The sequence below is a fragment of the Carcharhinus amblyrhynchos genome, chromosome 10 (genome assembly GCF_965287045.1).
Source record: "Carcharhinus amblyrhynchos chromosome 10, sCarAmb.v2.hapA, whole genome shotgun sequence".
Lineage (NCBI taxonomy): Eukaryota > Metazoa > Chordata > Chondrichthyes > Carcharhiniformes > Carcharhinidae > Carcharhinus > Carcharhinus amblyrhynchos.
Genome location: NC_137333.1, coordinates 59,153,181 through 59,166,298, shown reverse-complemented (window position 1 = coordinate 59,166,298; position 13,118 = coordinate 59,153,181). Strand labels below are relative to the sequence as shown.

General features: G+C 38.9%; 1 protein-coding gene across 2 annotated transcripts in view; it reads left to right on the top strand.

Annotated features, from left to right (window-relative positions):
* Window positions 1–13,118, top strand: part of LOC145348970 (TBC1 domain family member 8-like) — a 77,391-nt gene that overhangs the window by 49,207 nt on the left and 15,066 nt on the right. For both annotated transcript variants that reach the window (XR_013888043.1, XM_080197131.1), the window contains exons 8-13: window positions 1,568–1,738; window positions 3,626–3,776; window positions 9,715–9,929; window positions 10,523–10,640; window positions 12,268–12,553; window positions 12,666–12,792. Coding sequence is in view for 1 of the 2 variants with exons in the window: in XM_080197131.1 (XP_080053257.1) it covers window positions 1,568–1,738; window positions 3,626–3,776; window positions 9,715–9,929; window positions 10,523–10,640; window positions 12,268–12,553; window positions 12,666–12,792 (1,068 nt within the window). In the remaining variant the exon portion in view is untranslated. The remainder of the gene's footprint in view (window positions 1–1,567; window positions 1,739–3,625; window positions 3,777–9,714; window positions 9,930–10,522; window positions 10,641–12,267; window positions 12,554–12,665; window positions 12,793–13,118) is intronic.

Here is a 13,118-nt window from a genome sequence, read left to right as displayed (position 1 = left end):
TGGGGGTTTGGTAGAGTAGATATTGAGAGGATGTTTCCTCCTATTAACGGAATCTAGAATTGGGTCACAGTTTAAAAATAAGGCCTTTCCCATTAAGACTGGCATGAAGAATTTCATCTGTTGAGAGTTGATGTTTTGAAATTTCCTTGCCCAGTGAGCAGTGATGGTTGGGTCATTGCATGCATCAAATGCTGAGATTTTGATTGGCAGATTTGTGATTGACAAGTGACTCCAGGATTTTGGAGTCAGGCAGACACATGGAGTTATGGCCACTTTCAGATCAATGAACTTATTTAAAGTAGGAATGTAAGTAACTGGTATAAGAGTCCAAAACAAAAGTCAGTTGTATGTTGATCCTCTGGTCATTTGGATAGTTTGGGACTGGGCTTGATGGTTATTCCACATTCTATGTTGAAATGATTGAAATGATTTAAAGATTCCTATCATCAGCAGCTGTTGGGTTGATTTTTAAAATGTCCCCTGCAGCATGTGACTGGTTTAACAGCCAGGATATACTCTTACACAATGGCTGGAGAGAGAGTGCCATTTTTGGGTCTTTCTGACCCTGCACTCCAACTATCTCTAACTGGCCTGGAGAAAAGCAGTTTCTTAAAACAGAGGATTGTGTTACTCACACATAATCTACTCTTACAAACTGACCAATTACCTTTAACATGGTCATAGCAAGTTGATTCCAGGCCCGTTGTTTAGAAATGATTAGATTATGACTGGCTGAGAAGGAAATTCCTCCAATGTCCATTATCTAAAGGGATTGCTAATGACTGATTACACATATGGATGTATGGATGTTTTGTGAATGTTTCAGGAGATGAGTCATCCAAACCCATCTGAGTTGATTATCTCTGGCCAGCCTTCCATATTAATGGCTTTGGAATTTGTAGGGTACAACTATGCAGAGGTTTGTACATCTACAAATTGCACTCTTAAATCATTTAAAAATGCTATTCTGTCTTTTTACTAATTTGATGGCTTCAGCCCACTCAATAAACAGTCATTTCAGCATAAAGCATAGGTTTTATCACAATAAAGAAAGCAAAACATGGGGGGGTGGGGGGGACGGAATCAAGTAAAGAGAATTAAAAGAAAATAGCAGTTTATTAAATTATTTGAATTTTATATTTTGATACCTCTAAGGATCATTAAAAACAGCATGAATGAGACACCATACTTGCTGAAATTTAATTTTGTAAGTAATTTGGCAATAACTAAGTCTCCATTGTGCTATTTTTAAAAAAAAGATGAACAAGCTGTAAATTTTTCCAATATTGAGTGAACAGGTGAGGAACCAGAATAGCATAGCTTTAAGAGGTGGGAGACAACTCAGCAACTTGTTGATTTTTAGCATTTAATTGCATATGTGTGGTTGCAGGAATTTTGTCTGACTTTTACTTTAATAATGGTGAACACCATTTCTACAACAGAATCTGAATTTCCTACAAATAGAACATAAAAGACAGTGGGAAAATTCTTTTTAAGATGTGAGTTATGTGAAATGAATGAATAGCTGTTTAAAAGCATAATATTAATTAAATCCAATGTGTTTTAGGTCTTCTCAGAATCTTCAGGATGTCCTGAAGAAATCTCTACAACTAATGCAGCACTAGATCCGCTCGTGAATAATTCAAGTATCAAAAAAGAGTCTCGGCACTCATTGAACTCGGAGGCTTTAATGGCACTCTTTCACGTGACTGAACCTGGAAGCGCAAATTCCACAATGGTAAGTAGACAAAAAGATTCAGTTCATGTTTCTTTTTAAATTTTATTCTTTATGTACTTTCCCATCCTGGCTGTAGTATTTTGTAATTTATAATGCTGTTACTGCAAACTCGGCCTGTGACTAGATGGTGTTAATTTCAAGCTTATTTTGACAATGAACCTATCCATTCATGCACACTTTATTAATATATTGTTGCTAGGACTCTTGATACAATTGATGAATCGTAATGGTGCTGCCTTCTCTCTTTTTTAAATTGAACCTGTAATCCAGAGACAATAGGTTATCTTTCATACTTGAGTTATAGTATGGATGCACTGTATACTATGAACTAATTTTGTTACCCTCTCTCTTTCTCCCCTGCTCCCTCCAAAAAATTCCCAGGGATGTTGGACCCAGTTGCATGTCCCACTGTCACCTCAGCAAAAATCCAGTGATCCATCAGTTACTGTAATTTCTATGATTTGTGGTTTAATGCCACAGACCAATGTTGTCCTTTTGATACATTGTAAAATAGCTCATTTGTTCATAGTCTGTGTGGAGTATGCATATTGTCCCTACGTCTACATGGTTTTCCTCTGGGTGCTCTAGTCTCCTCCCACAATCCAATGATGTGCAAGTTAGTTGGATTGGCCATGCTAAATTGACCCTTAGTGTCCCAAGATGTGTAGGTTAGTTGTATTAGCCGTGGTGAATGTGCATGGTTACAGGGATAGGGTGGAGGGGAGGGCCTGGGTTAGATGCTCTTTTGGAGGGTTGGTACAGATCATCTGATGGGCAGAATGGCCCCTCTTTGCACTCTAGGGATTCTATTGTTTTATAGTTCTAAATCTAAATTTCGACTGTCAGTGGAGTGCTGAGAGACAGGTTTATGATTAAGGAAGATAGTTTTGCTGTAACTCATTCAGTCATTAAATGGCTCATATAGTTACAAAAAATGAGCTTTCTTGGAGAAGGAAAAGGAAATCCTCTTGTGGAGAATGAAGAATTAATGACACCAAAAGTTTTACTCTCCTCTGTTTCCACACAAGGTGGATGAGAGAAAATGATGCAATGTTTTATTTCCCTTGGGTGAAGGTAATAAGGGATATGGAGATACAGTGGGCGAATGGAATCGAGGTACTGATTGATTGTGATTGAATAGATTAGCAGAACATGCTCATTAGGCTGAATGGCCTTCTCTTGTTTCTGTGTTCTGATGATTTTCACAATTTTCCCAGGTAATTACAAATTGGAAAAGATATTGAGTTTGCCAACTTATGGAAGTCTAGAGGCTCTGATCTTTCCAACATTCTTAGATACAGAAGAGAATTGTGGGGTTGCCAGCATGACATCTAATTTCAAAGGCAACAGCACCTCTTTGTATCACAGCGTAAAGGGGAATGGGTGTCAGGAAACCTTGCGAGGGTCCCATTTGTTAATGCCAATGTGTTTGTTTGAGTGGACAAATGGTGGAAAGAATAAGCAGGTTTCAGTAAATGCTAAGGTGAACCCAACTTCTGTTGAAATATGGTGTCAATGCACTCTTCCACGATAAATTTGCCCAAAAGTGATTATTCTTTTCCTTTCAAAGCAGAAATAAAATCGCCGAACAATTGGAGACACAATGTAATTGAGTTCCATTTTATAGGCCGTGGTGAGACATTGTTCCTATCAGAAGAGGGAAAAACTACATTTTCAAACTGTGATCTAAAGATTGTAACTCTTTAACGTTTTTATGTAACATTGTGATAAATTACCTCAATGTCTGCATTCGCAATAAGACAACGTAATGACTTTAATCATTTTTATTTCCATTGAATATATGGGCTTTGCAATCTCTATAAAAAGGCAGTTAGACAAAGTATACTACTTAAATTGCTTCTAAGTAATGGTGGATTGCATCTTTAGGGAATGGAAGATGTGAAAAATCAATTGTGGTACGATCATTTTGTGGAATATGGCCGCACAGTCAGTATATTTCGGACTGAGAAGATAAGAAAGCTGGTTGCAATGGGAATTCCAGAATGCCTTCGAGGAGAACTCTGGCTTCTCTTTTCAGGTGTGTATTCAGAAAATTATGACAATTTAATTCTGCTCTAGGTGAGTCCAGTTAAGTGCTTGGTTCAGTGATTGAATCAGAAGGTTGAAAGTCCCACTCTAGGAATTGAGCAGTACAGGAGTGCTGCAGTTTGTTGCTAGCGCGACATTTCAGGTAAAATATTAAACCAAGGCGCCATCAGTTTATTCAAGTGGATGGAAAAAGATTCTGTGACACTTACAAAGCAAGGCAGGGAGTTCTACGTTGTAGCAAGCTTTCATCCATTTAAGCAATATCAAACAGATTAACTGGACACTCATCTTTATTACTGTGTGATCCAGCTCCATGAATATTGGCAGCCATGTTTTCCCAAAAACAAACTGTAATTACAAAGAACAGCACAACACAGGAAACAGGCCCTACGGCCCTACAAGCCCACGCCACCCATTTTAACACTCAGTGAGTGTCTTATTCAAGTCTATCGTTGATCATCGATATTTTTGTCTACCTCTAGTGGACTCCACAATAAAGGGGGTGCAAATTTGGGGAATTATATGTGTGCCAGATCAGGGGAGATCCAATTCGGGGACAATTTATTGACACTTTTTTCTTTTTTAAAAAAAAAGTTACTACATAGTTACCTGGTTAATCCCTCTTTATTTTTGAAAAACAGGTAATGGCCATGAAATTCTGATCCATATCATCATTGGTAATGACATTTTGGAAGCTGTTGCCCTCCTAGAGGTGCACACTGTGCCATCCATTGCTTTCAAGCATTTATTTATTCATTCATGTGACAAGGGTGTCACTGGCTGGGCCAGCATTTATTGCCCATTCCAAACTGCCCTCCATTTCGGAGGGGATTTGAGAGTCAACCATATTGTGGCTCTGCACATAGGCCTGACCAAGTGAGGACAGCAGATTTCCTTCCCCAAAGGACATTCGTGAACCAGATGGGTTTTTCCAACAATTGACAACGAATCAAAAATTATAGAATCATACAACCCTACCATGCAGAAAGAGGCCCTTCAGCCCATCGAGCCTGCACCGAACACAATCCCACCCAGGCCCTACCCCCATATTCCTACATATTATACCCACTAATTCCTCTAACCTACACATCCCTGGACACTAAAGGTCAGTTTTTAGCATGGCCAATCTAACCCCCACATCTTTGGACTGTGGGAGGAAATTGGAGCACTGGGAGGAAACTCGCGCAGACACGAAGAGAATGTGCAAACTCCACACAGACAGTGACCCAAGCCAGGAATTGAACCCAGGACCCTGGAGCTATGAAGCAGCAGTGCTAACCACTGTGCTACCGTGCCGCTGGTTTCATGGTCATCCGTCGATTCTTAATTCCAGATTTTTTTTAAACGGAATTCAAATTCCACCATCTGCTGTGGTGGGATTCGAATCCGTGTTCCCAGATCTTGCCCTGGGTCTCTGGATTGCTAGTCTAGTGACAGTACCATTAGGCCACCGCCTCCCTATTGCACCACCTTGACTATGGTGTTTGTATGGGAGCAACTGAATTGGTTTTATTATGCCATCACATGCCAAGCAGCTGATGTGATGCCCATTTTCCAATTCTGGATCATGCAGATCCATTCAGCGAATGTACATGCCACTCTCAAAAGGGCAAGCATTCAGTAAGTTGTGTTCCACATGAGTATTATTCAAAGGACCAGGCACCCAATTTGAAGGTAAGGTGATTTTGAAGAAGTGTTCTTGTTGCAAAATCTCTGGAACTAAAGTAGTTTTTTTTTGGAAGTGTTGTGGTGTATGTCTGGATGTGACAGGGAAGTATTGCTGCAGCTTCACAAAATACTGTCTGCTCAAAGGCTACAACAGATTAGGTTCAGTATTTGATTAGCGATCAGGGATATGAGGAAATGACTATGAATGAGGCAGGTATGAGAAACTAGAAGAACTTCCAACAGGTATGAGCTTCTTGCGGCCTGTGTAAATGAGTAGGAAGTGCAAGCAGAATAAGCAAACTGACCACACACCATGGTACATGGTGCTATTCATGTTGGAAGGGGTGGGGTGAGGGGGTTTGTAAAAATGAAACATCATAGCTGAAGTGGGGGGCATACTGAAGTATAGCTAGAGGAATATGTACCATTCTCTGCAACTGGGAGTGAGTTCAGAAGACTTTATTGCCTGTCTGATGTCAAGGATTATTTTCTCCAGGCTGGTGAGAAAGTTTGAATGAGAGAGGGAAGATTTGGTTGTCGTGGTTTACGTGGCTAGGAATGTTATTGAACTAAAAGATGTTATATGTGATCTGGGAGAAACTTGGGGCTAAATTTAAAAGCAGAAGCACACAGATAATGGCCTGTAGATTAGTAATGAGCACATTGGTACTGGGAGAAATGAGATGAGCTAGTTGGATGTGTGGATCAAAGATTGTTGTGAGAATAATGGGCTTTGATTCATGGGGTACGTGCACCAATACTGGGGAAAGATGAAGCTTCGTTGGAATGGGCTTCGCTTAAACTTAGAAACATACAGTACAGAAGTGGACCGCTCAGCCCATCATGCCTGGGTGGGCTCTTTAAAAAGTGCAATCCAATTAATCCCATTCCCTCTGCTGTTTCCTTAGCCTTGCATTCTTTTACTCTTAAGACAGTGTCCTGGTGGATCAAAAAACTGGGGCTGTAGCAAGAATCTAAAACAAAATAGTAAAAGGGATGACAGGTGGGTGTTAGGGGAAGGGAAGTTTAAAAAGCTAGCAGGAAAGGACAAGGCAATAATGCAGAGTAATAATACTGGTAATGATAACCAGAGTGTGATGGAAAGTTAAGAATGTACAAATATAAGAGTACAGCAGCAAATATATTTAGAGTAGGGAAAAATGGTAAAAAGACAGAATTCAAAGTTCTTTATCAGCGTGCATGCAGCATTTGTAACAAGATAGATGAATTGAGGCATAGGTAGTGACTATGAAGTGATAGCTGCTTCAGAGATGTGGGTATAAGGAGTGAGAAGACCATATTGCAGGAAGTGGTCACGAACTGCAGGTTCCAGCATTCAAGCAGTGGCTAGATCTATCGTGACATGTCTGCAGAGCCTAGAGCTACTTAGCAGGTTGAGAGGTGGTCACGTCGGACCTTGAAGGGAATGGGTGGAAGCAGGCAGTCCAAGAGAATTGAGCAGCTCACAAAGGAGTTCTCTGGGGTCCCATTTCCATTTTCAATACTGGTGAAGACGTTGGTCCCTCAGAGGACAGCAGTCATAGGCCGTTGTGCTGTACACGAGGGGAGAAGGGATAAAGGAAGAGAAGTAGTGACAGGGGACTCATGATTTAGAGGAAAGGACGAGTGTTGCTGTGGCTGTGACTCCAGGGTGAGATCTTGGCTCCCTGGTGCTAGGGTCAAGGATGTTGCAGAGCTGCAGGATATTCTTGGAATGGTGATCAGCATTGATACCAATGACTTGAGTTGGAAATGGGAATGAGATCTTGAAAGTAGATTTTAGAGAGCTAGGAAAGAGATTAAAAAACAGGTCCCCTATAGCAGTAATCTCATGGTTACTCGCATTCCAAAGTACAAGTGAAATAGGAGAGTGGAGTGACTAAGCACGTGGCTGGAAAGCTGCTGTAGGAGGGAGGACATCAGATTTCCGAGGCATTGTAACCGGTTCTGGGAAAGGTGGGACTTGTATAAACCAGACTTTTGACACCTGAACATGACAGGGATGAATATCCTCATACGCAGAAGGGTATGGTTCAGCGACATGAACCAATGGGTAATGGTCAATGGATGATTTTGTGAATGGGAAGCAGTTTCCAGGGCTCAGTGTTAGGGCAATAATTTGGACTTAGATGTGGGATTCATGATTGGTTAATTTGCAGATGGCCATGCAGTTGATAACAAAGAAGATAACTATTGTCTCCAGAATGATAGCAATGGTTTAGTTGAGTGTCCAGAAAAATGGCAAATGGAATTTGATCTGGAAAAGTGAGGTAATGCATTTGGGGAGAGCAAGAAAAGCAAGCGAATACTCAGTAAACAGGAGGATCTTGAGATAAATCAAGGAAGTGAGAGATTTTAGAGTGCAAGTCCACAGGCCCTTGAAGAGGGAAGAACAGGTGAATAAGGTGGTCGAGAAAGCATATGGAATACTTCTGTTTATTTGATGAGGTATTAAGTACAAAAGCAGGGATGTATTGCTGGAACTATATAAAATGCTGGGTAGGGTACAGCTGGAATTTTGAGTACAGTTCTGGTCACCACATTATAGGAAGGACATAGTTGCTCTGGAGGGAGTACAAAGCAGATCTGCAAGAATGCTGCCATGTCTTGATGATTGCAGCTGTGAAGAAAGATTGGATAGCCTGGGGTTGCTTTCTCACAAACATACAAAATAGGTGTAGAAATAGACCATTCAGCCCCTAAGCCTGTCAGTAGTGAAAGTGAACCAGGAAATTTAATGGGATGAAGGGTTGACAAGTTCGCTGGTCCTGATGACCTGCATCCTAGAATCTTAAAGTACGTAAAGTATAGTGGATACATTTGTTGTAATCTTCCCAAATTCCCTAATTTCTGGAAAGGTGCCAGCAATTAGCAGTTGCAGAAATGAGAAAGACGGAAACCAGGAACAGTTGACTTGTTACAATAATACCTGTCTTTACGAAATGGCTGTAATCCATTATTAAAGAAGCATTTCACAAATGTATTAAACTTTGAAGATATGGCACGCAGGATTTAGAAAAGGGAACCAGTAAATGTTGTGAATTTGGAATTCCAAAAGACACTCGAAGTGCCACATAAATGCTCACGTGTTGGGACTATTAGTATAGATTGACTAACAGGAAACTGAGAGAAATAAGCAATTTTTCAGTTTGGCAAGTTGTAATTAATGAGGTTCCTCCAACCTGGGCCTCACGTATTTGCAATTTATATTAATGACTTGGAATTATAGAACATAGAATGGTTACATTACAGTTTGAGTTTATTTGCCCATCATGTCTGTGCTAGTTCTCTCCAAAAGCAATCAACAATTTACATAATGCCACCACCACCCACCTTTTTGCCGTAGCCTGCAACTTTTTCCTTTTCAGATAATGATCCAATTCCCATTTAGGTGCCATGATTTAATCTGCCACCACCAAATCCTCAGTTTCAATCATAGCCTTAACTGTTTACAGTCTGTTTGAATGATTTGGATGAAAGGACAGTTATTGTAGCCAACTTGCTGACGATAAAGAGGTAGGTGGCAAAATAAGTTATGAATGGGACATAGTCTGCAAAAAGATACAAGTGAAGTGAATAGGAACAAATTTGGCAGTTGGAGTAGAATATGGGAAAATGTGAGGTAATTTATTTGGTAGGAAGAATAGAAAAGCCAATTTTTATTTAAATGCAAAGAGACTACAGAACACTGTGGTACAGAAAGGATCTGGGTGCCCTTGTACATGAATCACAAAAGTTAGGTAAAGCAAGTAATTTTGAAGACAAATAGAATGTTAGCTTTTATTGTGGGATGATTTGGTCTCCTTATTTAAAAAAGGATATACTTGTATTGGAAACTGTTGATTCCTGGAATGAAGTGGGAACAGTTTTGGAATAAGTGGTCTCCCATTTAAGATGGAGATGAGGAGGAATTTCCTTACTCAGGAGGCCATTAATCATTGGAATTGAGGCCACAATCAACTGTTACACTCTTTCCTCCTCCTGTGTCTCCTGAACAGTTCCAGATGACTCAATGTCTGAATATTACCAGCAAGTAATCAACCAACATTTTAGTACAACTGTTAATTCGTATAAGAAGAAGCTTGGACTTTGTAAAATCTGCAAATATCTAAAATTTGTCCTGATGTTATGAAGAGCTAGGTTTATTCCAGCCAGTTCTAAAGATAAATAAAATTACACTATGCATGGACAAATATTAAAAAACTGAAAATGAAACATTTTTCATGTATATAAACATAATGTCAAACATCTATCTACAGATGCTGTGACTGATTTAGGTGCACATCCTGATTACTATGCTAATCTAGTGGACGAATCTATGGGCAGATGTTGCATGGCAACTGAGGAAATTGAACGTGATCTGCATCGTTCCCTGCCTGAACACCCAGCATTTCAAAGTGACACTGGTATTGCAGCATTAAGGAGAGTACTGACAGCATATGCATACAGAAACCCTAAAATAGGCTATTGCCAGGTAAAAACTACTGTCAATTATTTGAGTTAAATATGAACACACAAACCCATTTATTAGCTTGGCAAGATGATTGGAATATGTGGGAATGAACTAAACCTTCACAAAAATAGATTTCAACCAATTGCTTTAAAAATAACTTTTGGTGGGGAGGTGGTGGCGGATTTGAAAAATTATTTACATTGAATTTCATCAACAAATGATTTCAAGCTTGGTACTTGAGAGAGCTGTGATGATAATATGTGAGTAGTGTTATCTTTTAGTCAGAACAATTTGTTTGTAATGTTTTAAACTCATTTTACAGTTTAATTTACTTTTCTTTGTAAATTAATAAGCCACCAAATCATTCAGCCCATTTTACTATCTGCTTATGTCTGTGTGGCGTGATTTAGAATTGCCAATGTAAGGGTACATAACTGATTTTGTCATATGGAGAGATGCTGAGCATTTGGCAGATATGTTTGTCTTAGTTTGACAGTGCAGTTTAATTCCACTAATGTCAACAATGATACTGCATTAAAATGCCACTTTAGTTCTTATATAATCAGATCACTATTGTCCCTCTAAATTACATTATTTTTCCTCTATACTCACAGTCTATGAATATTCTGACCTCTGTGTTATTGCTGTATGCAAAGGAGGAAGAAGCCTTTTGGCTACTAGTTGCTGTCTGTGAGAAAATGCTCCCAGATTACTTCAACCGCAGAGTTATTGGTAAATGTTTGTTTCACAACAATCAACTTTAAGTTTAAAAATTCAAATGCTTGGTCTGTTTTCTTTTGTACATCTCTGCTTCTGCAAATCATAGCTGCATTTTCCTCATGAATTTAGTCTGGCTGAAAACACTCTTTAATTGGGGTGCAGGAAAATGTTGGAGTATCATTTTATTTGAAATAGTTTGCAGCAGGACTTTGGGAATTTCCCACTTGCAACATATACTATGTGGCTGGTTAGAGTTACTCTTGGCAACCAGTATCTGGTTGTCTTGTTAGAATTCTAATTTCATACGTTTGATGAATTTAATCAAAGAAACAAAAATCTCAATGGCTTAAAAATCTGGATGCAAACTTTGTCTTGGTAAAGAAAATAAACAATATTCTACTTAGCAAAATAAATTTTAAAAAATGTCTTCTGGAGCTGTCCTGTTTATAAGAGAATCTGTAAGCCTATTGATGTAGAATGACATTCACTGTAGTTAAATATGTATAATCTATAACAAAACATTCCATCCACAAAAAATCCTGTTCACATTTCCCATTTATAAATTTCCTGTGACTACATTCATAAAAGAAACTGTCAGTGTATACTTCTGCTGTAATGACACTTCCCTGCCAGTAGTTCCTATCCATTTGTACCTTCCCAGCTCTTTGGTCTCTATTGCAAAGAAACACTTGTGCTCCAAAGTACACGATAGCATTTCAAAATGCTGCAACTTTTGCTATTGGATTGTATTATAACATAACATCAAAGCTAGGGACCAAATGTTTTTAAAATGGACACTAGGTTAGGACTGCTGACTGTATCTTTGGCCCTCTAATCCCACTTCACTGTCAAGAATACTAATCAATTTCCCATGTTTTCAATGTGTATACATAATGCCATTGCCCCATCAACATTCTTTTCTCTTCTTTCCTAACATTTGTCCCCCTATTCTAGTATCTAGTTTGTATGTTATATTTCAATATAAAATTCTTCAATTAGCATTGCATTTTGTCCAAGTTCAATGAACGCACCATCTTTGAGGAAACTGTTGGAAAGATTGTAATTTCATCAAAGCTTTCAAGATTGTGGTTTGCCAGTATTATTGCTATTCGTAAACCACCTTCCATTACAATCCAGAGCACGTGCACATCGTTAAAATTCCAGATATTATAATCTAGTGTCTGTAAACAGTAGAAACACAAACTTCTGAACCAAAAAGACATGTACCCAAGTGTGCCAGTCACTAATTTGCATATGGTGGATAGTTTTAATTGCTTATCGACTGGCTAGTGGGTGAAGATAGCAGATAGATGAGTTTAACCCACTTTGTTTCTTTTGCTCACTAGTCACAGCAGCATCAATCAATCTTCCCCTTCCATCTGACATCTTAAAAAACATATAGTAGATGGATAGTTCTAGAAATCTTACAATTAATGTGTATCACGTTTTGTTAATAGACCTATATGACAGAATAGATTGTTGGCTTGCTGTTACTTAAAACAAAAATGTGACTTTAAGTGCCTATCATGGTTTTTGTCACTGCAAGATTCCTACTTTTGACAGTTTGTGCTTCTAGGTCTTCAATCCAGTTGTGCTTTCCTATTGTGCCATTCACCTTGCCATGTCCCATGTTTTCCAGGTGCTCAGGTAGATCAAGCTGTGTTTGAAGAACTTATAAAAGAGCATTTGCCAGAGCTGGCTGAACATATGACAGACTTGTCTTGTTTAGCATCCACTTCCCTCTCCTGGTTCCTGACTCTGTTCCTTAGTATTATGCCCCTTGAGAGTGCACTAAATATTGTTGACTGTTTCTTCTATGATGGAATAAAGGTGATCTTCCAGGTGGGCTTGGCTATACTAGATGCCAACACACAAGAGTTGTATAGCTGCACAGATGATGGACAAGCCTTGATAATCCTTAGCAGGTGTAGTGAATTTGTTCTTGACTGTTTTTGGTTTAATTTTGAAAAAGAAAAAAAATCATACAACGCTAGAGGACAAATTAATTCATAAAGTAAAATTAATCTCTTCTTGCAGGTTTCTTGATCATATCACAAACAAAGAGAGTCCTTTGCTTCAAATTGCTCAGCAACATGATTTTAGTGATGATAAAGAGCCTGTTCAGCAAGTGGAAATATCTGATCTAATAAGAGACTCATATGAGGTGAACTGTTTGTTTTTTTTTAATAACGTGATATTTAGGAAACCTACAATATTTAATAAACCACTGAGATGCTATTTAAGGAAATGATGGCCGAGTTGTTGAGACCAGTTAGCCAAGTATATCCTTCCAAGTGCAGCTTTCCTGCCCCTAAAAGGATTAATGTGGAGAATGATATGGGATGGTATAAGACAAAGGGTAGCATATGCTAGACATGCATGAAATACTCTCACCTGAGAAGACATTATTAGTAAATACACATTCATAAAGTCATAAGAAATAGGAGCAAGATGGACCATTTGGCCTCTTGAGCTTGCTTCACCATCCAT